Consider the following 26,262-nt stretch of genomic DNA (forward strand, 5'->3'; position numbering starts at 1 on the left):
TTGTAGTGCTTGGAAGGAGAGGGTGGAGTGAGCCGTTGGTGGCAGGCTTGTAATTTTTCAACTTTGATTTGTGAAATTAAGAATTTGATATTATGCGTCCCTATAGAAATGATGTGTGATGGAGAGGTGTTTAGCTTCCATTATGTATGAATAAAGGAGAGTAGTGTGGAACAGAGAACCGAAGAAGCCTCAGACAATTATATACATCATTTAGCTGGGAACTTGAGATGAGTGAAGGCTTTTTTTAGTCTGGCAGCCCGACGTCCTTCAAAAGCAGACAGAGGGGTTTTCCTCTCATACAGTTCCCACTAAGGTGCCAAGAAGGCATCATTCAAAGAGGAGGCACTGGGGCCTGGGGGGAAACTCTCGGGGCCCACAAAAAGTTCTGCAGACTCTCTCTGCTGAATAATGTATAACATCATTAGGATCCCCCATTTAAACTGGCAAAGTAATACACGCCACCAACCATCACCACAATGTAATATCTGTTTTTCAAGTTCTCAAATTAAAACATCCTCGACAACACAATGGCACAGTATGAGAGGAAAGAGATTGATTGGAGGAGGCTGTGGTTTCATGTGCTCCTGACTAGATGAGCATGACTGTGTCTGACTCTGGTGTGTGTTTTACTCTTTAGGCTCTGACCCAGGAAGGAAGGGGAATCAATGTAGACTTCCTATTTTGAGCAAAAAGCAAACATTCCTCCTTTATTTTTTTTAACCTTTTTTAAGAGATTTTGGACTTCATCAGCATCATGGTCTATAATGCAAGAAAAAGTTTGTGAACTTTTTGGAATTTCATGGTTTTCTGAATAAATATGTCATGAAATGTGATCTGATCTTCATCTAAGTCAAGGGTATTGACAAACATAATGTGTCTAAAAATAATAACACACAAAAAAATCAGTTTTGATTAAAGTGCTTTAAATGTTCGCCGGTTCACGCCTCCTTCCTTCCTTTTATTGAACCTCGATACACCTATACATTTATACATAGGTATGTGCAATCCCCTGGGATAGAACCCACAACAAAATAAAAGTCCTTAATTTGAGAACAAGTTATAACATTGCTTTTAATAATTCGGCCACGGAGTATATTTACTTACTTTAGTAAATTGAAGTAAATGCGCTAATAAAATTATAAAAAATACTAAATATAATAAAAAATATATTACTTGCTTATAAAATAGTACTTAAATTTATGTAGACCTAGAACCAGAAAGGAAAAAATAAATGCAGTCTACCAGCCAAATAACCAAAGTGAAGTAAAGTATATATGTTGCATTACATTATGATGTGCTCCTATGCCTATGCTAAGTGCTGTAAGTGGTATCCTAAGGAACACACAAAAGTTTTGTTATGTGGCATTTTCTGTTTGCTCAGAAGCATTTTTAAACTGCAGTTCTAAAGCTCAGCTGCAATAAATACACTTAAAATGTTTAACATCTTTTAACATTGTGTGTTTTTACATCAAATTATAGAGTATGGAATCGATAACAGTATTGGTAAGTACCGTTATCGATAAGCAGTATTGATATCGGTATTGATATCGATAAAATATTAACGATACCCATCCCTACTCGTTTCTGATGCAAAATGTCAAAATGGTCAAGAAAGGGTGATGGAAACCCGGCTACTTTTTTCAGAGGGATATATAGTATTTGGACTTGTTCTTCATTGCACTGAACCCAACCATTTTTCACATCTGTGCTGATTCTGTACAAAATCTACTTTATTCTGAGAAACAGATTCAAATTAAAATGATTTTGAATCCTACACTAATAAAACAGCCACTCCCATGTATTTTAAAAAGTCTCAATGACGACTTAGGGCTGTGTCTGTTTGGGGATGTTGTTTTCTTCTAGGAATATTGTTATTTATGACACGGGCTCTTTTGACGATGATTATCATCATGACATTGGAGTACACATGGGAGCACAAGGCATATGGCTTTGTTAAATCAAGCCTATCCCCTTTTAAGACAACAGCTTGGCCTTTGGCTAGACAATATTAGATTACTTTAATAAAATATCTCTATGGGTCACACTCTCACTGGTGAACAATCAATTGTGTCTGTCTCAAGGGAACACTGAATCTGTTGGCTGTTTAACTCTTACAGTGCTATGTTTAAAAAAAGACACAAAGAGTGAGAATTGTAGAGACACATTTTCATTTAGTCATAAGGAGTCTCCAATTAAATGTGCATAATTTTTCTGCATTGACTTGTTAGGGAAAAAGTGCAGTCTTGTGAAATTAATTTAACCATATCCAACATGTTTAATGCAACTGGGATAATTCAAAATTGGCAGCAGTAACATCTTCCATAATATACAAATTACAGAATATGAGTCAATATGAAAGAGACTTGCATGAAAGAGACTGCATTTGTTAAAACTTCAGGCAAGCTGTAACAAATGTCAAGTGAGAGACAGACACACATACTCAGAGATGGTGTATGGCAGGGCAGACCACTGGGGACCTGACCTTTTACCCCAACACAAGCGACAGAGTGAACCAGCTGTCCATTAGAGCAACACAGTGAAAGAGAATGACAGTAAAAGAGATCTTCCACCCTAAAGAGTGACAAACTATTTCCCATTTCCAATGTTTGTCCTGTACCAGCTAATGAGGTGACCAGGCTATTGTACATGAACCTGCCTGAGATTTAGCTGGTGGAAACTTCAGTTGGAGATCAATATAATGTTGGCACGTTAGTGGAGATTACAGAGACACTAGAAAGACTCATTTTATCCTCTCCCCCCAACATACACATTTCCTCACTCAGTAGGCCGATAAGAATAAGGTTCCAGGAACGAGGACATTAAGGGTCTACCCATTTCCTGAAGTGAAGTAACAGCTGTTGATCCACTACCCTATTAGAAAGCCCGGTAACCACATCAGACCGCTGCACAAACCAGCTGAGCAGATGGGGTTAAATCTACCTGTAACACCTTTCCAGCACTCAAATATAGCATTAAAGTAGAAAAACACATTCAGGAAATATTTATACACTAGCTCACCGGACAAATGGTACTTTAATAGACATGTTCCATAAAAACGAATTTCCTATGGATCTCATGAGCAACTGTTTCTATAAAGAGAACAGGATACAGGTTCAGGAAGAAGAGCAGAATGAGTAAATATAAAACTTTTTCTGGCAGCAGAAGTGGTCAACAGATGAGAGGGTTTGAATGGCCGATAACAAGATGAGGCAGATCCTTTGGGCAATGCAACACAATATACTTAAATAAAAGCAGGCTTATCAGGCTTATTTACTTTCTAAAAGTAAAAATGGTTTTAAAGGGTTCATATGACATGGCTAAAACTACTATTATCGTTTGTTTTAGATGCAGTGCAATGGGTATACACGATTTAAGGTTAAAAAACGCTGTATTTTCCACATACCGTGTATGTTTGAATTTCCTCTTTGCCCCGCCTCTCTGAAACGCGCAATTTTTCTACAAAGCTCTGTGTGCTATGATTGGCCAGTTATCAAGTGCGTACTGCGTAGTGATTGGTCGAATACTGAAAGCGTGTGACTGATATGTACATCAGGTTCCAAAGGAATTGTACTGAAAGGTATGCCCACCTTACTTGCGTATACATTTGGGCGGTCTTAGTCAAATCATACCACGAATACCACAAACACATTTGGGGGGGTGTGGTTACATGAGGCGTTTCAGGCAGGTTTTACGTGCCTAATACATGCATTGATAATTTATAACACACCAAAGACACAGAAAAACACGTATTCATGTCATATGACCCCTTTATAAGTAAATCAAACTTATTTTGCACATTTTAGAATATCATTTCATCTTTTAGAAGATATGCACAAACAAGGAAAAAAGGTTATGAAAGCAGGTCCATAAAGGTCCAGCCTGTAATTTTTTTAGTGGTGGGCATAGATAAAAAATTTTTTATCTAGATTAATCTAGATTAATCTTGCAATTAATCTAGATTAAAATGGCTCATTTGAATTCTGCCAAAGGCATTCAGAATATGTGTGCTACCCAAATAATGACTAAACGTAAGTCTTTGAGAACGGGTGTCTCAAGCCAGGTGGCGCATTAGACCAGGGGCTCATCTCCTGTTTCCAAAATGCATCACAAACTGCTTGAGAAAGCTGTTCGTTATGATAATTGGTGATGAAAGTAAATTATGTTCAATAAGATGTAGTTGTGTTTACTTCCGCATTAGCTAAGGGATGCTTTGCGTTTAGGTGGTACTTGAGACTGTAAGTACATTTACATTTAGTCATTTAGCAGACGCTTTTATCCAAAGCAATTTACAAAGAGTTAGGGAGCAACAAGCGATATGTTATACAGGAGCCATTATACATTAGGTGCCAATACAAATTTACTGGTTTCAACTAAAACTAGACCACTACCTGTTGAGAGAAAGTTTTTTTTTAAACCAATTCTGCATTGCACAAGGTGCAAACAACCTTAGTGTTGTCGATGTTTCCATTGGGAAGCTTCTTAAAAATACATTTTCCCTGAAGCAAACCCGGCGGCTTCATAGCTGCATCCATGTTAGCACGTCACGTTTGATGTGGTAATTTCACAGTAACGAATGTTGTGTTCAGACCAAACACGAATGGGCGCGTCAAGCATGAGTGATTTACATGTTAAGTCAATGCAAAGACGCGATAGATCTACTTGCGGTGCGAATGAAGCCCTGGTCATGAGATGATGAGGCGGCGTGAATAACGCGAATTGCGCGAATCACGCGTGTTGAAAAATTGCATCCTCGCCCGTTACAGTGCAATTCAGCTAGGTATACATCTGCGCTTAAATATCAAGGTGAAAGTCATCATATCTTGCGTAGTATAGACCCAGCTCCCAACCCAACTTTGAGAATAGATTAACGGCGACATTTTTTTATCGCGCGATAAGAGTCTCATGTTAACGCAGCACGTTAACGCCGTTTACGGCCCACCACTAAATTTTTTACAGCGTGAAGTAAAGCATGGATCTATTGACAGAAATGCAATACAATATACATAACTTTGTCTTCAGAGGTGTATAAAGACCTTACACAATGAAGTGGTATGTTTTTATAACCTAAGAATGAGCTATTTCTATCTACATACATCGAGGGTCCCCTTACATAGAAATTCGCCATGTTGTTTCAACAGTAGCCCAAAACAGACAAACTGCTCTACAAAGCGTGCTTCGTAAATACGTTATCTCGTGACGTGAAGACATCTTAGTTCTGTGTCAGTCACCGTAATGCTTCGAAAGGGAGGGCTGAGCAGTGGAGTGAGCCGTTGGTTGCAATTCGCAACCTCACCACTAGATGCCACAAAATTTCATACACTGGACCTACAATAGTTTAACCAAAAATGAAAATTCTGTCACCATTTCTGGGTTAACTTTCATCACTTTAATGCAGAGATGATCACATTTCTTGTGTAAGCGAAGCAGAAAATGAATGTGCTCTGACATTCCACAGGAAATCAAACGTGTTGCTAACGCAAGCAATAAATGTTCAAACCATTTTGTAACAGTTTGTAGACTAGAGGTACTGTTTAGTGTGTTGTTAAAATGTTATGATATGCTTTGTATAAAAGCGTCTGCCAAATGAATAAATTTAAATTTAAAACAACTCTGTTTCCATCCCTCAAACACGTTCAAAAAAAAACTTTCAGAATGTACTTTCCAAATGATTTACTATGCAAGTTGTCAATTCTGCTGTGGGGAAAGGAGCGGTGTCTCTTTTCAACTGTTTCTTTCAAATTTTCTCTTCATTTTATAATCCCAGCATTTGCCGACCAGATTTCAAACTGTCATGAGTGCTGATGAACAGTGACAGAAGCATTAAAATACTGCTCTCAGATAAAGCCAGCCATTCTGAAGTATCCTGTTGGCATTCTCTGAATGCTTGAAGAGTGGCACTCATCAGACAGCCCACATGTGGACCCACAGGCGTCTGGCCAGTGCTCATTCTGATTCATACTGCCATGGCACTGGCGTCAGGCTGTAAACAGTGTGCCATCCAGTCAGAAGTCACGAGACGCCCTGTCCGACTACAGCTGTCTACTTAAAACAATAAATTGTGTAGCATTAGTGCCATTAGGGTGCCAGTCATTGTTTGAGGGTTTGTAGTGTGACCAGGGGGTGTTTTTGTGTTTATGAGATCTGCAACTTTTACTCCAGTGGCATAATTCTTACATAAATCACAAAACCTATACTGAGATGCATATGGTTATTGTAAAGCTTGTGTGAGGTAAGCCATGATTAACCCAATTATTTGTCAGAAACAAGCATGTTTCTATGACTACGCAAATGAATCCTATGCAAGAGAATTTGGATTAAGACACGGCTGAGTGGCAGAGGCGAAACGATCAAATGCACATGGAGACCAGACTTACATGGCAGGCAGCTACTAGGTTCAAGTGTCTTCTCAAAATAATCCCATCTAATTATAATCAGTCTTTCCTTGAAATCCAAACCCTTAGATGGGACACTATCTAAACCCACTGGCAAATAATCAGACTAAAACTCAACTCAAATTCTCAAGTACTTGGGTCTCTGGGGTTAATCTCCAGAACGGTGTACAACTCCAGAGCGGCTGCACTAAGATCAAAGCCTATTCATGAGCCCAACACAAAAAACTTTGACTTTTGGCCCTCTGCCACTGATGGATTGAGTCCTCTTCTATTGTGAAGTGACACTCTATTGGCTGAACGCAGGATTGTGTGGCGACGCTGTCTGGGCCTGAACTCAGCAGGATGTGACATTGTAAGGTCTTTATGGAAGGGCTATGTATGGTTAACTTTGGCACATGCATGCGTACCATCTGTGAAGAAAATAAACAAACTTCATGAGATCACATGTAGGCTATTTGGTTACCCTTTATCCTCTCTTAAACTTGGATTAGTTTTGCTTCTGAATGTAATTATGTTTTTATAGTAAAGGCTCTGTTCAAAAACAAATGTTAATGGTTTTTGTAAATCTATATTGCAGATGAGTTTATCAGTGTCTATACCAGCTTGCTGTCCGCTGTCTGTTTACACATGCTCTGTATCTCATTGTATCAGCCTTTCTAAGGTAACAGGATTTTAATTTTACTAAAACATACAGCCTCAGAGTTGGGCTGTCGCAATTACGAAATTTGGCAAACGATTAATGGATTAATCTGTTTTAAGACAATGTTTTGAAAATATAACTATTAATGAAAATTAATTTATTCAAAGAAGATAAAATTTACAAAAAAAACCCAAATATTGTAAATAACTAATTTTATTTACTTTAGAGTGACCTTATCAGAGCAACCTTAAGTCTTGAACACTAGAACAAGATATGAGGGTCTTGCTGTGTAGATGTAGCAAGTCTAGAAACAAAACAAATCAACAAAAAATGCAAAGCTCATACAACTCTGATGATGGAGGCAATATCATTTGAATGTAAAAGTAAGTGCAGATCAAAGACAGTGGATGTAGTATTCAGCAGATACTGCAGATCACCATTGTTTCCTAAAGTATTACAATAATTGCGGTTATAAGAAATAATTGCGATGACGTCAACGAAATGCGACGAGGAACTGATAGAAACAAATGACACTTCCTCCACATCTGTCCTTTGCATACAAGGCCGTTTTAATATTGAGTACATACATATAAACATGAGTTTGTTGGTTTCATGGAATCCGCTGACTAACTGTAATGCGACAATACCTTCGGATATGGTGCAGATAAAGGATTCATTTTTTTACTTTGATTGTATCTGAAAAGAAACCTTAATTAAAACTTAGCCATTAAAGAAAATAGTGTATAAACATTTAAAAAACTCATGGCTTGATTCAACATCATTCCATCTGATCATTATATCTGGGATTGGTGGAATCCCTCAGCGTTGCACATTGCATTTTCTCTCACGGCTCCTTAAACAGCACGTCTTGAGTTGTGTTTATGTCACGGTTGTAACATAGAAAGCCAGTGGACAGTGATTTACAAGCATGTAGGACAAAATTAACCCTTAAAGTCTTTAGTCAAAATCTCAACTGTCTCTCCATCTCACAATATAAACCTATTATTAAGACCTCTGTTGCATCCTTCTACCAAAAGCTATTCAAAGTCAATCCAACGCTGGATGATCTATCTTTGTACCTTCCAACATGAGAGTATGCTGCTATCTGTGCAAAGAACATGAAGCATCACAGGGTTAAAGTTCAGAACCGTTTAGAAGGCACTGAGCAGATGAAGGTAAACCGGCTGGTCCAAACATGCCGTAACCTCCCGTGTGACCTTTTGCTTACTACTATTTGTATGTGACATTGGATTAATTGATGATTACCAGATTTATCATATTATCAATCACAGGACTTTTCTAACCCCATCAACCAATCTCCAGCTACTCATGTGACTGTATGCTAGGGCAACACAGGAATGGACTATAAAGGGTACATTAGGAGCTCTGAACATAAATCTTGTTTACTTCAGCGATTTCTGTTGATATCCAGCATAACATAGAGAAATAAACAGACAGTCCAAGAAAGAAAGGAGAGAAATACAGAGCATTACATCTGTATTACAAAATTGTGATCAGGAGAGGCATCGAGAGAATTCTACCTCAGCAATAAACATTTACATTTATTCATTTGGCAGATGCTTTTATCCAAAGCGACTATTGCATTATACTATAGCTTATATTTGCTTTATGTGCAATCCGTGGGATCGAGCCTGGGACCATGCTATAACCACTGAACCACAGGAAAGCCAAGATAAATAAACTCAGAGACCTTCCATAATGTCATTACACAAACACATGTTTACCATGCTAACTTAACTAGGAACTGAAACTCCAAATCCTGCCACTACAAGATCATTTTTCACATTTCCAATTTATTTGTTCAATTTTCTCCATAAATAATTATTCAACAGTTCCAAGTTGAGGATTTGACAGATGTGTTTCCAAAGTAAACACTGTGATAAATGACCCACAAAAGCAGTCTGCAGCTGCACACAAACATAAACACACATCCCTATACCTTCATCACAGACAAGGTGTTTGTTATTACTTTCCCCTATTCAACCAAAAACATGCTGACTTTCTCATGAAACCCCTTACATTGTACAAAACCTGTGAAATCCTGTGATCTTTCAAGCATGCAGCTTGACTCTGAAGGGTTAAAGTTTAACACACGAGAGCAGGGTCAAGAAAGTCAGAAACCTGAAAAATGGATACAGATGAAACTCAGACCTCTTTTCTCTGAGCACTTAATAAACACAGACTGAATAATCCTTCAAACAAAGCTGCTAGATAACCCAGTCACCCTTGGACAAACGTCTCTACTGCGAGGTGGATTGAATTAAAGATCGTCTCACTGCCAAACTGCCCTTGGACACAAAAAAGCAATGAAGGGAAAAAGGAGACTATAAATGGGCCTAATTTAGGTCTCTGACATCTTGACAAGCAGCATTGAATGAACAAGTGGGACCGTCCGGGAGCCTTTTCTTTTCAAAGCATTTGTTTCCAGTTATTGTAAGCTGAAGATCACCAAGAAAGAACGGCAGTGTTTCCTGAAAAACCAAACCATGTGTTTGGAAAAGCACGTTTAAAGGTACACAGTTCAAAATTGTACCCGCCTCATTCAATTACAAGGACAGAGCAATTGCTAACAGGACAGGCCCAGTAGCGTAGTAGAATAAATGGGTTTAGAGCGGTTTGTTCGTACGCAAGGACACGCTCCAGGTCAGAGGAAGTGCCTCATAAAGAGTCTGAACCACGAATGTTTGTGGTCAAGAAGCAGATGTTAGCACTGAGCAACCTGCTCAAAGAGTAACTGCGGTTTGGTCTGATAAATGAGTATATGAGTATACCAATAACATTGTAATGTAAACACTCACATTCAATGCCTGTACTTTTGCTTCTCTTTCTGCGCTCAATACTATTCTTGGTGGGCCCGTTTTCAAAATCAACTCGAGCAAACCCAAACACAGAAGATGAGGCTAAATTGAATCCACACATGTCGGTGTTCTCTAACCCAGATGGAAGCAAAGAAATAAAAGGGGGAAAAATGGAGTATGGCTTAAAGATGAGTTTACGGCTCTACTTCTTAGATTTTCTTCTTGTTTCTCATTTTCATTTCACCTTTGTTCCTCACTTTATCACAGTACAAAGTGAGAACTTCCAGTCGAAGTGTACATTTAGCCCATGAGAGATCAAGGACGTTGTATATCAGATGGTCAGAGAACATGCTGTAGGCCATGGAGACTACCTGTGTCAAGCATAAAATAAATCTTTGAAGCTGACCACCATCAAATCACAGATAGCAACAGGATGTTTTTCCAGTCACTTTCTGTTTCATATCCCTCTGTGTACAATCGTACGTAAAACAACACATTCAAACTTGCCTTCACAATAAGGTGCATTGAGCAGCATTTTTGCTTTTACACTAGACACCCAAACTACTTAAGGATGGGAGGACATGGTGTTGGGAAGTATTCACCTTTAAGGGAGTGAAAGGCCAAGAGTGTTTCATCCACATACACTTCCTCTCTGCATTGTTGACCTCTTTATAGGCTCGCTGAGATGTAAAGAAGAAGAGTGTAAAGCAAAGAACAGCTGGCGTGACATGCCTGAACACACGCACACACATTTACAATTGGATCGCCCTGACAGTCATGACGAGAGGTCAAGCACAGGCACATTCAGCATGGCTGCTCTTTCAAACACACAGTCCTGAAAAAAACAGCTTTCAGTGGAGCTCATTTATGCTGAATTCAGATTCCCTCCCCTCCCTTGCTTTACCTGCCTCAAGAACAACACAGTCAAAAACAAGACTTATTCCACACTTACACATAAAACAATTACAATCCATTCTTGCATGTAACACAGTCAGAAATTCAGATGCGCCAAAAACTGCATCACTATTAACTGTAGTTCAACCTTTACAGCATGCTCATTTCCAGACTGACTGGTAAACAGGCATTCAGCAGTAGGACGTTTCTATTAAAACAGCCTTACTATAAAAACAGTAAGAGTGCCCCCACTCTCCCACCCTTCCCCCCTTCACAACCCCCGTAAGGTAAAGTCATTAGCACCTCAGGACCGCCATCAAAACTCTTTTATCCTCCAGCATTTTACTCACCATAGTACAGCCTGATAGTCCTTCCAACACTTTCTTTAACAAGATTCATTTTCCAGCCAGTCCTGAGGCATCCCGTGCTGATGCGAGTATGTCCGTGTGTGAGTACATGTGTGCTGAGTGGGCAAGTTTGCCCGTGTGTTAATCACTAGCCCTTTCAAACTGCAGGTCTCCGACACACTGACACACTCCCCACACACTGCAGCGAGACACGAGGTAGAGACCGCCCCTCACTCTCTGTCCCTCCCCTCCTACATTGCCTGCCTGCATGCATGTCACTCAAACAGTTCTAGCCCCACCCATCCTTAAAAAGCCCTTCCCCGGTACACTCTGGATATGGCTGCTAGAGCAAACTGATACAGCTGAATTTAAACAATGCAGAAAGAAAACATGGCCGATTTGCATAAACAAATACAACAAGTATACCATATAATCAGAAAGCAAAGGAAGAAGTATATTTCGCATTTATGAACAATAATTTAGACACAAATATTTGTTTGACGCGAAGGCAGTGATGATTCACTCTAACTAATTTTGCATTCGCAGAGTGGAGTGGAAACCGAGCAGAAAAAATGTTCAAGTTTGAGGTTAATTTAGGCTTAGCGTCTATGTTAAATCAATTTTGCATTAAAAGTGCAATGTGGAAGATTAAGGAGGAACATGTTTCCATGTTGTTTCTACAGTAGCCCTAAATAGCCAAACTGTTTACAGAGCACATTTCCTATTTACGTTGTCTCCTTTGGCAAAGAAGCAAAAACGTAACGACATCTTAGTCCTGTGTCAGCCACCGACCGACCGTAGTGCTTCGAAAGGGAGGGGGGAGGAGTAGAGAGAGCCGTTGGTTGCAGTCCACAACCTCACCGCTAAAGTGCTATTTTGAAAGCACTGCACAATGCAAATGACTTTATAAGTAAAAATCCATGAATAAATGAAATAGGTTTCCCCTGATATTTCATTAAATCAAATAGAATTTACTTGTAAAACACAAATGAGTCAGGGAAATTGTAGTAATCACAGTAATCTGGCATTACAGCGGTGAGGCAGGCATACACATTCAGCTACTGACACCCTGCTGACTTCCTCTCTACCAGTGAATAGACGGGCAGTTCTTGTAGGAGGATGTTGACCAAGATGAGTGAGTGTCATTTGATCTGCTCTTCCCTGTCTGAGCTGAGAAGGGCAAATAATGAGAAAGACCAGCCATGTGGGGTAAAGTGAACATGGTGCGCAGGGGGTCAGTGCCTCAGTCAAAAGCACAGCTGCTCTAGGTATTAAAGGACCTCTTAACTTAATTTGAATCTTAAAAAAACCTTTTTAATTGAGAAATTATTTATATCTCGGCCCCGTTCCTTGCAACTAAATCTCTTTCTGTTCCATCTGTGGTTCAATCTACAGTTACAGTTTCATTAATTAAGGGCCTTAAATTAAAAATGTTCACATTTATTAACGACCATTAATTTTGATTTCCTAAGTGCAGAGGGGGTGAACTTACTCAAGGAAACAAGATATTTAGTCACAATGCCCCCTGAGATTGACTGTAAAGCTACTCCTATTGGGAAAATAATTTAGGGATGCACCGGATGTTCAGCGACCGAAAATAGCAAAAAAGGCATGTTCGGCTGAATAAGTCAAATGCCCGAATAAGCATTTTAAAGTGTCACAGAAAGACACAGCACAGAACTTTCCGCGCCGGAGACATCAGTATGCAGTATGTAATGTGCATCCCGGCTGAGAGAACAGTCAGCTTTTGTGGGCGGAGTCAGTTAGAATTGCTTGCATGTTTTTTTTCCTTTAAATCATTTTGCAGTGTAGCCTATAATAATCAAACAGTGTTCGTTTATTCATTTATATTTTTAGCTTGTAATGTTGAATGACACTTTAATGAGGTTATTGTTGTAGGGGTACAGACTACTGTACATTCATTCAGCAGTGAGTCAAAGGCCTAATACAGGCTATTCAAGAAGGTAGAGGGGTCAACTTTTTTGTTTTAATCTACTTGTTTTTTTAAGATATATTTTATTATATTGAAAAGCAAGACAAAATATAAAAAGCACATTTTGACCATTCAGTTTATGCAATAGTGAAACAATTGGCAACATAAATAGAAGAAATGCAAAAAGCCATGTTCCGTGTTCGCCCTTATTTTAATTGCTATAATTTTAAAAGCAGCTGGGTTAAAGCAATTTTTCATTTCAAGTCATCATACATATTGATGGTCTTAAGTAATATTGACAGAGCACCAATCAATAACTAAACACATTTGCTGAGATAAATCAATTTAAACAAAACTTTGAATATATACATTAAAACAGTCTCAATTTCATTAACTTATATTGATTTTCTCTTTCCTCCTATAGAATACAATGCGTGCAAATAAACAGCAATTAGGGCATTGTTTTGACATGGCCTCAAACTCCTCAGCCAACATGCGACAAGTAGATGACAACAAATCAATGCCTCTTTATTTGAAACTAATCTTTAAAGCACAAAGAAAATGTAACAAGCTGGCACCAAGCTGCACACATTTACATATGATGTAATGCTGGCCAAAGACATTTTAATCGTGATTAATCGCAACACTTTTATTTGATTAATCGTCATTAATCGCATTAAGTGTAAAATTCAATAATGAATTCAAAAGTAGTGTATTGTGAATTTTTATTTTAAAAGTACAGCTATAGGAACAAAAGTGCAATAAGATTTGGATCGCAAACACTTTAAACAAAAAGTGTGCTTTTTTACAACAGTACTTTCTTTACATAGTAGCATTAACAATTTTAACTTAAAATATTTCTTGTTAATCTGTAATCAAATTAAATATAAAACCAAAACTATCTGCCAATGCCAGGGCATTAAGGTTCTGTCTAGTTTGATATAGAAAAACAAGTTATAAGGATTATTGATTTTATTGCTTGTACATAAACTCGCTTTCAACACAATGTGTAAAGTGTACTGAACAGGGATGCAAACTCATCGGGGTAAAATGATGACAATCGTGCAAGGCCCCACCAACGCTATTATATATAGTCATAGTTTATATATTTTTAATATAACAATTTGTATTTCATATTATTCAGTGTACATAATCAGAATAGTCCATGGTCTGCTAAAAGTGTCTAGAATAGACAACCACATGAAGAGTTTATTTGCAAAACTAGATAACTCTATAAAAACACGATAAATAATATTTATCACGTTTTTACGGTTTTACTTAACTGTATTATTGAGTTATTATTACTATTACAATCCAACTGTTTAAAATATTGTACTTTGAATGCACAATAAAAAACATACAAAATGAAAATGAACGAAAACAGAGTTGCCTGACATTTATTGACAGTTATAGAGATTTTTCCCACAAATAGCTGTATTACTGACAAATACTTTGATAATAAATAGACTTAACTCACATTGGGTTACCACTGGGCGGTACGACCAAAAATGTATATAACGGTGTTTTCCAGACATGGCGGTATTTTTGTTACCACATTTTCTACTGATTGAGAGAGGAAACAGTGCTGTTGATTGACTTTAAATGCCCTTTTATACTGTCATGGTGACAGTATCCCCTATCATAACTGCAAAGTTTAGAATTCTTTAACAACTGAATAGTAGGCAAAGATAACTTGTATAGATAATATTTAAGCAAATAAATAGAGACCAGGGCTCGAAATTAATGAGTTGCCTTAGAAGCACCGGTGCTCAGAGTTAGTAGCATCCACCCAGAAATTATTAGTTTAAAACAAGATGGTAACAATTGTACCATTAGAACATGCATGTGATCTTTGTTGTGTTTTATATAGTCACAATGGATTGATGACTTCTTGAAATCATATTTTTAATCATAAAAACTAAGGCTTAAATTAGATATGTGAGAGGAAAGCGATCGGATCATACTCTCAATCCTCCATACTAACACTTATTTCTCATCATAGCATATAGAGAAACAGTTCCATGTAAAACACATCATATTTAATGCTTATATTGAGAAGATATGAGGGAAACACGACGGCACATTTACAGTTATAACCCACAAGTGCTTTTTAATACCGCTGGTCGACATATATGTTTGTTTAAGTGCTGTCTCCGCTGGTCTTATAGGTGCAGCATATCCACATTAATACATAGTTGAGAAAAAGTTTTCAGAAAGCTCAGTCTTGCATGTTTTCAAAAGTTTACGTTTTCAGTCCCGCAAAGAGCTGTTTCAGTCTAAACTCTAAAACTCATAAAAAGTTTCCCGATATCAGTTGAAAACAGCGTCGTATAAACTGAATTCCTGAGAAAGCTCCACAGATTCCACAGAATTTAAATGCCAATCCTTTACAAACCTCTATGAATGCTCTAAAGATAGATTTAAAGTGACAACATAAACAAATGTGGCCCAACGTGTGCTTCCAATGAAGCCGCCTATTCCTTGTTTGTTTGTTCGCTACATATTTTAAATAATTTAAATTAACTGTATTATGCTTTCAGCAACAAATAAAAGTGCAATGCTGTCAGCTACATTTCATGCTTTTTTCAATCCACTCAGTCCTGCAGATCCCCAAGTTATATGCAAAATATCAAAGATATTAATTAACAAGATACGCCACTGCCGTTACAGTGAACGGCGAGGAATGCATCGCTCAATATGGCCGCGCTAGCAAAAGAAGTCCCGCCTTCCAGTAAAACGAGCCAATCATCAATCAGTAAGGACTGGCGATTCTCTGGGGCGGTGCTCTCGTGAGGTGCTTGCCAGTCTGTGTGCAGAAGATGTGGCGACCCCGAAAAAGTGTTCTTTTGCGCAATTTAAGCTTAGGAAACCAACGTTATTATACAGTTTATGTATTGTTTAATTGTTGATCAGTGATATGATGTTTAATTGCAATGTCACCGATTTCCTCATTCAAGAATTAGGACTGGGGACTTGCTATGACATAAATAGCTGTCCAGAGGCATTGCAAACATGGCTGCACAGTAGCACAACTTCCGTAAACGGATTTTGATAATATGTTGGAAAGTCTGCAGACTACATTTTGCTGATGTGTACTGTTAATAAAATATGACAAAACCGCTTTAATTCCACAAAGTACCTATATGACGGGAAGTATAACTTAATTTCAGTTAATGCTTTTGTGAGGAGTGGATATTCTGCCATGGGCAAGAATAGCGTTTTGTATTACAACCTTTGTTAATGGACCATTATTAGTCATGGTCCATGACTCAAGGCAATGACTTTGGAGTCATTCTCAGTTCCGGTGTGACTGTGTGTGTGTTTGCAGTTAGATACTTAATCATATGGTTAACAAACACAGCAGAGCTTGAGGTTAATAAACAGTTGAGCTGTTCTACAGAAGTTATTTTATGGTTGGCATGGTGTTGTATAAGTATATGTAAAGTAAGGAGTTAAGTTGTCTAGGGCTGTGCAAAATACAAGCAACTTTTTGTATTAAATAAAGGGAACTTGATGTATTAAATCAATGAGTATACATTCAGGTAGCCGTTTTATTCAACTGAACCAAAATGAAGAATATCTCAGTATATTTTCTCAGTTTACTAAGCAATCAGACATGGGAGTGTGAATTTATCTCCAGAGAAAATCTGAAAAGCTATTACACTTTAGAGAAAACATCCAGAGAACTTCTACAAGCTCTAAAGGCCAGACTAAGTGAGTGCTAGCAATCTTGTTTTAATGGATATAATGGGTACATTAACAGGTCGGATAACATAATGACTAATTGGCAACCCACAGAGAACAGCTGTGGAGAGAAAAAGGAACAAAGAGAATGTTAAGAGGAAGATGGGCAAAGATGGGGACAATAGGTCACTAGTAGAGCTGTTTTTAATGTGGTTAATGGTGAAAAAGGCCATGAGCTTCTCCAGACATGCCACAGATGAAAATCTGTGCGTGTTTGAGGGTGTTCGGAATCTAGGCACTGGCTCAGAGCTAAATTCCAGCAAGTGAGGAATAAACAGTGCAGCTGAAGGCTAATAATGCATAGAAAAAGCACACACCTCCAACCCTACTACACCCTACCATCATGCACCGATTTTTTATTTCCTTCTTCAAATAAATAAATAGCATTTTCTTACCAGTCTTATTTTTTGCGTCTCAGATCTTTTGCCTACTCAAACAGGTACACATTTGTAAACATACGTGCTGTAAATCGCAAGACTGTCCTGCTTTGTTTCTTCAAAACTCAATCTGATTTAGTGATTAGACATGAAAAGAGACGTAGTTTGTTTGGCATGAGTGACTAATGCTCTGCTGATACCAGTTAACCTCAACCCTCTGCTTTCAGAGTGGCTCAGAGAACTGAGGAACAGATTTATTTTTAGATTTATTAGATTATACTGTTTATTCAAACACAGCAAGAGTATGAGAGAGAGAGAGAGAGAGAGAGAAAAACACATGATCCATCAAAAGCAGAACCGAATCACTCTATAGTGTGATCTGCACTAATCAAAAAATATACAGAACTTAACCCAGATTCATCAGCAATGAAAACAAGGATTAAACAGATCAATTACACAACACACATGTGGAATTCACTGTTGACGAGGAGGATGTTGGATAATTGTGATGTGCCATGTGTTTTTATGTAAAAATGTTGAGCAAGAAAGTTCTAATAATAAAAAGATGTGTGAGAACCATCACAGTTGATCCTATTCGTCAATCCAAGCATCCTAATATATAAACTGTAAGATGCTATGATAAAATCTATCTACCAGGAACCTAAAAAGACGGCTGCTCTCCTCCTGTAATTCTGAAATATAAAGAACCGTTTATCTTACAGTAAAGGAAATCAGGCATTAAATACGACCAAATACAAACTGCAAACTTTGACAGAAAACACAGGGAAATCAATGCCTTCAGCATCTGTCTTAAAAACAATAACATAACGGTTTCCAAATGATGACTTATTAGTTATGATTTACTAGAATGATCTTGCTTGTTCTATAAACACCATGCACTGTGCTGTGCACCTTTTTTGTGCTTTTGTGTTTTTCTTATTTTCTTCTGTAAAGCGCCTTCGGAAAAATGCACATTGTGAAATGCACTTTATAAATAAAATTGAATTGAATGACAGAGGAATGAGCCCTATATACACAAGGGGTCCTCACAAATTCAAACTAAAAAAGATTCCACAAAAAATCTGCACCTAATAAAAGTTATGATGTAAAGGAAAGAAAGTATGTGTTACACCATGTCTACACTGGGCGCGATACAACACGACAAGAGACAATAGAATGCATAAGAACACATTATAATTTAACATTTTGTCCACACTGGATGCGTCGCGGTGCGACAATCCCATTAGAACATCGCTCCATGATCTGTCCGATGTAGACTCGGTGTCAGACTCTGCACTTATCAAAGTAAGCAGTTGTGACATTGACCAGTGAATTCCTTTGTTTAAAAGGTAAGTGCAGTTTTTGGGTGCTAAGGGGCTTGAGTAACATACAGCAACACCTTTTCTTGTTTACGTAAATATTGCTACATTTCCGTAAATGTTATCACTTACCACCCACTATCTTACAATTACTGTTCGAGTTTATGTACTCTAGCATTTATGACTGTCCCACTCACTCAGTATAAAACAGTAACAAGTATAAAATCTCTTTAAAACAGATAAGATTAGAATAAATTATTATTTACTCCTCCAAAGTTTTAACGTGATGGCTTTTTTTATTAAACTCTTGGAGCTTTCAGTCTTTTGTAAAGAGGATTTCCCCCAGAGAACACTGGGACAGGGTAACTTCAGAAGTACAGAAAACGAATTTTGGAAACTATAAAGACATTCATGCATGCAGATGAATTTATGTAAAAGTGCTGAAATGAGCTCAAAAACCACCTGGTGGATTAGGGGCCCTATGCAACCAGCGTATAGGAAGAATCGGCTCGGTGTATGCCACAGAGCAACACAAAATGCACTACCAGTCAGGAACGACACAGCCAGAAATGACTGAAATAGTGATGTGACAGAGTAATGTTTTACTAAACATCCGCACTCATGGAGAAAGCTGTGAGTTAAATCCGATTATAAAAAACCTGTTTTGACAGATTGAAACAGGATGAGTATGACTCTTAATCTCAAAACACTGAATAAGTGAGAAGAAGAAAGCGAGGCGTGTCTGTTACTATGTAACGTGCAGAGAGACTCAATGTTACATCACTGAGGAATTGAGCAGGTCCACCCAAGCCCAACTGACGTTTAAATATATCTACATTTAGTGAGTTCAGCATCATTCTCCAGCCTGTTCTTACATATTTTTTTACATTTTGTTAACAAAAATAATAATGGTTGAGGAACAGATCACTTACTATATTTACGTGGCATCAATAATGCAATTATTTCCAATAATCAGAGTAAGGAAGTTTATTTGCCATAATACACAGCTCAAACGATGATCTCAGATACAGGTATGTGTTTCTGGCATAGGTGGAAAGTAATGAATTACATTTACTCGCGTTACTCTATTGAGTAGGTTTTTTGTATACTTGTACTTAATTAAGTTGATTATAAAATCTGTAATTTTACCTGTACATAAGTATGATTTGTGTGATGTATTGTACTTCGTTATGTTAAAAATCACATCGGTAACGAGTAAAAAAACGAAGATACTGCAAGGAAAAAACGTGATCGAAAATTACTCCAGTGAATGACGTAAATTTTATGTCAATACCAGAAGAGCAATGGAGACGAAAAGGATAAAGGTCGGTAGTGCAAATGTCGACCCCTCGAACTCTGACTGCAGAAGACAATGAAGTAAACCCCTATATAAGCAACCATTTCAGCTTCAAGACAGGATTTTGGACGCTGTGCAATCTACCATCTTATAAAAATTCTTATGTGCAAGAATACAATATAATGCTTGTGTTGCATTTGTAACTAATAGTTTGGACAGTTTAGTAAGTCAAAACAACATTGGTGCATAATGCAAAATGTAGACGCACAGTTCACTAATGTGTCTGCACCACATTTACGCGGTGTGCAATGGAACCGAACTGAACAACTTCTGCTTTTAAATGTGCATCATATGGGGCAAGAAAGTCACATGAAAATATGCTTGCTATTTCATAGGTTTTGAAAAGCCTCACAAGCCCTGCCGTAAATTGGACCGTGCTGCCAAATCATATTGTTGAAAAGAATAGCAAAAAATGACAAGCCCAAAATAAACCTACACATCGACACATTTAATAAGGCAAAAAAAACTATCCGCAACTGTTCAGTATATTAACTGTTTTATGTGTATGCAGGTTCATAAGAAAAGACTAAACAACAAATGCAAAGCTCTTTTTTATAAGTAAACATGGCAACACCGCGAGAGCGCACTGTGAAGCTCTGAACATAAACAAAACACAGCGTCTCTGTCTGTGTTTTAGTTCAAATTGCCTCACTTAACCAGTCTTCAAACAGCAAGATTCATGTTTTCTGTTAACTGCGATCAACGGCAAAAATGTTGCCATGGTAAGCACCGGGTTACAACTGTCAATCATTGCATTTACTCTCGTTCCGTATAAACATGGAACCCTGCGTGGAGGTTTCATTACTGAAACTTAGCAGTGTGTCCCATTGATAATTTGATAAGAAACTAAGGCTTACATTTTTTCTAAGGCTTAATTTTGCTTCTGAAGAAAATGTATATCGATTTAATAATTGTTTCTTTAATACTTCTGCTCTCAGATTCTGTTATATTTCTGCAAAACAAGACAAACAATTCTTTATTTGTTGCGGTGCACTTGTTACCCGTTTTAATATATAAAATCAGGCACTATGATGATTATTGTTGCTATTGTACAAAGAGGAGAAGTCCCCCCCCCCCCCCCCCGATTTTAAAAAGTAACTTTTACTTTGAGTAGATTTTTTGACTGGTAATTTTACTTGCTCTCAAGAACATTTTCATCAATGTAGTAGTACTTGTTCTTGAGTATATATTTTTTTACTTTTTCCACCTCTGGTTACTGGCTTTCGTTATGTGGATGTATTTTATGGTTATTCGGTACCTTGATGAGAATAGAAATAAGATGGAAAATGTCTCCCAACGTAGTATTGCCAAAAACCTATTATAATCTCATTATGAGGGCAGGGTTTTTCCTGCATAGAAAAATTGAGGACAGTCGGCTCCGTCAAATTTTGTACCACCTCAGACTCTCGCCAAAATTATGATGGGTGTCTTCACAAAAAAGACTGCAATGTATTCTGTCCAAAAACTGTAATTTGTAAGTGCTATTTGAGGCGCTGTTTCACTATCAGCCTAGTTAGGCGCTGAAGAGTTGCAGTACAAGAGCTTATAGGAGCTATATTAGCTGTCTTTTACTGCTTTTCAGGTGAATATTGTTTGTTTTGCATCCAAGACCATTCAATTTCTTAAAAGGTTTCTTAAATTAACGTAGCGTACATCATGTATAATATTTTAAGCTGTGCAGTTGGCTCGTTGAAGCAGCATTACACTGTCTACACCAAATGCATGATTATGCCACTTAAAGGTTCGGTAGGCCTACATGTGCGTTTGTGTACAAGATAAGGATGACACCACCTACCTGGAAAAAAACTAAAACCCTGGAGGGTGCATGTAAATGAAGTCAATGAATCAACATCAAGGGTTCTCTTGGTTAGATACATTTTTTACACTCCTTCTTACTTGTTCTTACCAGACAAACAATTAAAAATGTATAAACAAAAGTAGCCATAAACATTTGAGCTTTTCTGTATGTCCAAGAAAACCGCTCCAGTTTGTCGTTCAAGTGCAAGTGCTTGAGGACAAAAAGACTTTGCTGCTGACAGTGATCTTAGATCAGATGTACAATATTATTGAATTAAAGCAGAAAAACATGCAGCGTCCAGAAGTCTTCTGGAGCCATGATTAAAATTCAAATCAAATGTATCATCCAGGTATCAAGCTGAATGACTGAGCTATAGTGTATGTGCTAAAGTAAGATAAAATGAAACTCTTCAGACTTTATAACAAGTCCTTATTTCAGCACACAATACAACCCATGTGGGAAAAACTCCAAACACTCCCTCTCTTCTGACCCTGTCTGCAGTTCTATGGACCCACTTTATCTACCCTGTCGAGCCAGAGGATTCACACAGAGCCAACCTGTTAACCAAATCTAATGAGAACTAGATCCTATCACTGGGGAAATCAATGTACTGTTTGTCTAATCTAAACATTTAATACAGGATATTCACACAGCGAGAGAGAGAAAATGAGAGAAGATATGTTTTCTGTTTGAATAGAAGAGTAATTTCACCCTGAGGTTGTGAAAACCAAAGAGTCCAGATCCAGGCAAAAGTGAACATACTCTGATAACCCAGCTCTTAATTTCTCCACTTATTTAATAACCCAAGATTCTCTGGCTCTCTCACCTCCATGCACAGGGGCTTATTGGGATGTGGACGAAGAAGGTGGATGATTGGAGCTTTAGAAGAGGAAATTAAAGTTTGAGAGCAATGCGCTCACTCTATTATTTTGTACGGACATATTGTAATATCCTGTGCCCGTGTCTCTCGCGCATTCTCTTGTCCTCTCCCTCTCTGTTTTTTTGACTGCTTATGTAAAATATCACTACTAATACCAGGCAGCAGTGCTGTCATCAGAAGCATAACTTGTACATTGTTCTGGACCTTGTGATGAGAGGGGGGCCCACTAAGCACATTAATGGGAGAAAGATGGATCCAGGGGAGGCACAAACGTTGTGGCAATTTATGAAATATAGAAATTTATCATACATTTTATGCAATCAAACATCAGAAAAATAAGACCACCAACCAAACTAAATGATTTTTGTTTGTTCATTTAAATTCAAAGTTTAAGGTTATACATCTTCAAAGGTGGGGTCCGCAAAGAGATTGGGGACCTTCCTACGGAGAACTTTGACAACCACTTGCATTAACTACACATTAGGTCAGACAGGGCCCACAACAAAATTTTGTCCAACTCAATAATAGCAACAACCTTGTCAAGAGGTGCACATATAGTTTGCTCACAGTCGCTTATCTACAATCTACATGTAAAAGGGTGATTACTTCAGATGTCCAACAAATACCTTTAAACTATATAAATCCTTTAATGTGTCTGTACAACCCACACACAGTGCCATAGCGATTTACAAACTTCAAATTGTAAAACAATCTTTTTCCTTGAGTAATGCATAAATCAAGCCGTTTCATCCTAATCTTCATAAGGTTTTATATTTTAGGAGTGTTGAAAAGAAGCCTGTCAGACAAAAACCAACAGAGAGGGATGTTTCCCCCACTTTTAGTAGACTTTGTGTCAGATGTTTTACCTTCAGGTCCAATGCAGACATATCTATTTTAACAGGAACTCTTGAGCTATGCATCATCTTTATAAACAATCAGCATATCGTCCAACAAATACACTGAAAAATGTACGGGTTGTGTTGTTTAATTTAGTGTAACTGACTACAGCACTGGTGGGAGGAGAACTAGTATTTGTCAATCCAGGACCTAGGAGGTATTTCTTAGGGAGGTATAGATTATCCAGTGTATGTTTTTAAAAACATCCTGTTTTAGGATCACTTATGCTATAGATTACACACATGATGAGAATCACAGAGAAATCGCTCGGTTCACTCATCCTGCACTGCAAGTGTAAATTATGAGTGCTCTGTTCTTGGATGGGGGTGTCCAAATGGCTGCAGCAGTACTAAATCAACACAGTCACATCCATCCTGCCCTTAACAAAAGTTCAACAGCCATTCATCTAAACTCGTTATCAACCCAGCTCTTTTCCTCTCGCTCTCTTTCTCTTTATACTCTCTCTCACTCTCTCTCTCTCTCTCTCTCTCTCTCTCTCTCTCTCTCTCTCTCTCTCTCTCTCTCTCTCTCTCTCTCTCTCTCTCTCTCTCTCTGACACTGACCTGACTGATGTATGAACAGTCGTCTTTACGTGTGGTAAGTTAATGGTGTGTGAACTCATTGCAGTCAAGGCACACAAAGTCTTAACAGGGCTATTTGAAACAATAACACTGTGCAGAGCCTTGTGGGCATCTGTCCATGCACACACACAGCGTTCCATTCCAACACTAACACCACCCCTCCCCTTCTGGATGGCTCGATTGGCTTCCATACATCCGAGCATCATAAATAGACCAAAACTGTATAAGCTGCCTAGATAATGCATGGGAACGGTATAATGAATGATTCAGTATATTAAACAAGATCTGTTGTGAAATGATTAGTTAACATCAAACATAAAAGTAAAGACTTTCCCCTTACACATCCGTATACATTTCAAATAAAATCTTGATGTTGGAAAAACATGTTATCTGATATTTGTCTAGTACTCAAATTCACAGAGAGAGCGAGAGAGAGAAAGCAGCTTCAGTGAAGTTAAAAAAAGAGAGATGAGGAAGATGGAAGGCATGAAGAACAAAAGTGGGGGAAAGAAACTGTAAGGATGAATTGCTGGGGCATGGAGAGCTATGACTGTAGGCTGAGCGAGTGGACAGCAGGAATTCCAGAGACAGGTGGAGAGAGTCAAACAGATAAACACAGACAGACAGAATGTTCAGTGTAAGATTCACTCACCCTTAGTGGATTTCTGCACCTCAGCACTAATCCCAAGTCTTTAGTCCTACAGAATCAGAACACAGCCAGACTCCAAAAACCCTCTCTGGGAATACTGGTAGCATGTGAGAGAGAGAGATAATACACATCGTGTAAGCATACACAAACACGCACTGAGATGGCTTGTCACTGTGGTAACTCACCCGGACAATGCTCCTCCTTTTTCCCTTCTGTAAAACCTCCCTCCCTCTCTCTCCCTCTCTCGGGGAGTGTAAACCCCTCTGTTCGGCTCTTTGCTTCCCAATCTTCCCAAATCTGCCTGTTGGAGCATGTGAGACTCTCCTTTTGAGGCAGTATGAGTAGTAAAGTTACACTACGTTTTTAGAATTACCACAGACACTCAAAGTCTGTCTATAACTCTATGTACACACCACACCCCTTTAAGAGAACATAGTATTATGATGCTCAAATTATGATGTATAGTTTGTAAAAATGTTCACAGGCACAAGATGTCTTGATATACAACCCTTAACATAACATTGCCTCAGTACACTTGCCTTAACATAACCAAGATGAAAACTAGGAAAATTCAAAATTGCACCGAAGAAAAATGGATAACAACAAAAGAAAATAAAAATACATGAAGCTACTATGTGATGCTAGTCATTTTTCAAGAAATCTTTCACTTTAAGACAATCGACTTCCATGAAAGATGCTTCCTGTATTTTAAATCAACCACTTTTGTGCAGTCAATCCAGTCATGTCAGTGAAACTATCCCAGCCATTACAAAGACAGTGCAGTCTGTGGCTCGTGAAGTTAATTTAAGTTACAGGCAGATCTGTTTTGATGTAAACATAAACAAGACTAGTGAACTTGATGGATCACAAAACGGATGGAAAGTGTTAGAACTCTGGTAGAGCAGGTTGACGCACCTCTTCACTGCATGTCAACAGAAATCGCCCATGAGAGGTGTGGATATGACACAGACACAAAAGGTGAGAAACAAAGCCTTATTCTGGGATCTGTTGAAGCCTGCTTCCAGAATGACGTAAAACAGACACGACACTGCAGAATAAATATCTGCTGAAATGTTTTGTATGCATTAACTTTAATAAAATCGTCTTTAACTATTTAACCAATAACTAAATAAAAGGAAAATAGTTAAAAAACTTTTTTTTAATTGGAATATACTGAATGAAAGTCTTACACCTGTGGAACCACTTGAAACAGGATATTGTATCAAACATGGCAGTATATAAATGCATATTCTTTCAACTCTAAAAACTACTAAGTATTACACTGAGGGCGAATGGGGAGTTGTGGAAATGACAGCTAGGTTGTCTAAACTTCGACGGGTGGTCTTAAATGACACCAGTGTGTTCTGCTTTTCTCAATTACTTAAGTCTTGCTACAACAAGCAGACCTTCCATTAATGTGGTCTTCACATTAAGAGAGACTGTTATGCTCTAGTGTCAAGTTAAGAGTGTTTCATGTCTGGGGGTTTATTATAACTGTTGAAGCCTTAAGACTTCATTGTTATTTATACTGTAAATCCTCTACACAATTCCAAGTGCCACACTCCAAAAGTTTTTAAAGGCCTAACAACCAAGAAGAAACAGCAGAGACAAAAACTAAAGATGCAAGTGTCAGGA

The 26,262-nt window shown here is 38.0% G+C and overlaps 1 protein-coding gene across 3 annotated transcripts in view; it reads right to left on the reverse strand.

Moving 5' to 3' along the window:
* Positions 1–11,249, reverse strand: part of plekhg4 (pleckstrin homology domain containing, family G (with RhoGef domain) member 4) — a 63,088-nt gene extending 51,839 nt beyond the window's left edge. For all 3 annotated transcript variants that reach the window (XM_056753574.1, XM_056753565.1, XM_056753557.1), the window contains exon 1: positions 11,096–11,249. In XM_056753574.1, coding sequence (XP_056609552.1) covers positions 11,096–11,098 — 3 coding nt within the window. In that variant the 5' untranslated portion in view covers positions 11,099–11,249. The remainder of the gene's footprint in view (positions 1–11,095) is intronic.
* Positions 11,250–26,262: the final 15,013 nt, after the last annotated feature.

This window comes from Triplophysa dalaica, chromosome 1 (genome assembly GCF_015846415.1).
Source record: "Triplophysa dalaica isolate WHDGS20190420 chromosome 1, ASM1584641v1, whole genome shotgun sequence".
Classification (NCBI taxonomy): Eukaryota; Metazoa; Chordata; class Actinopteri; order Cypriniformes; family Nemacheilidae; genus Triplophysa; species Triplophysa dalaica.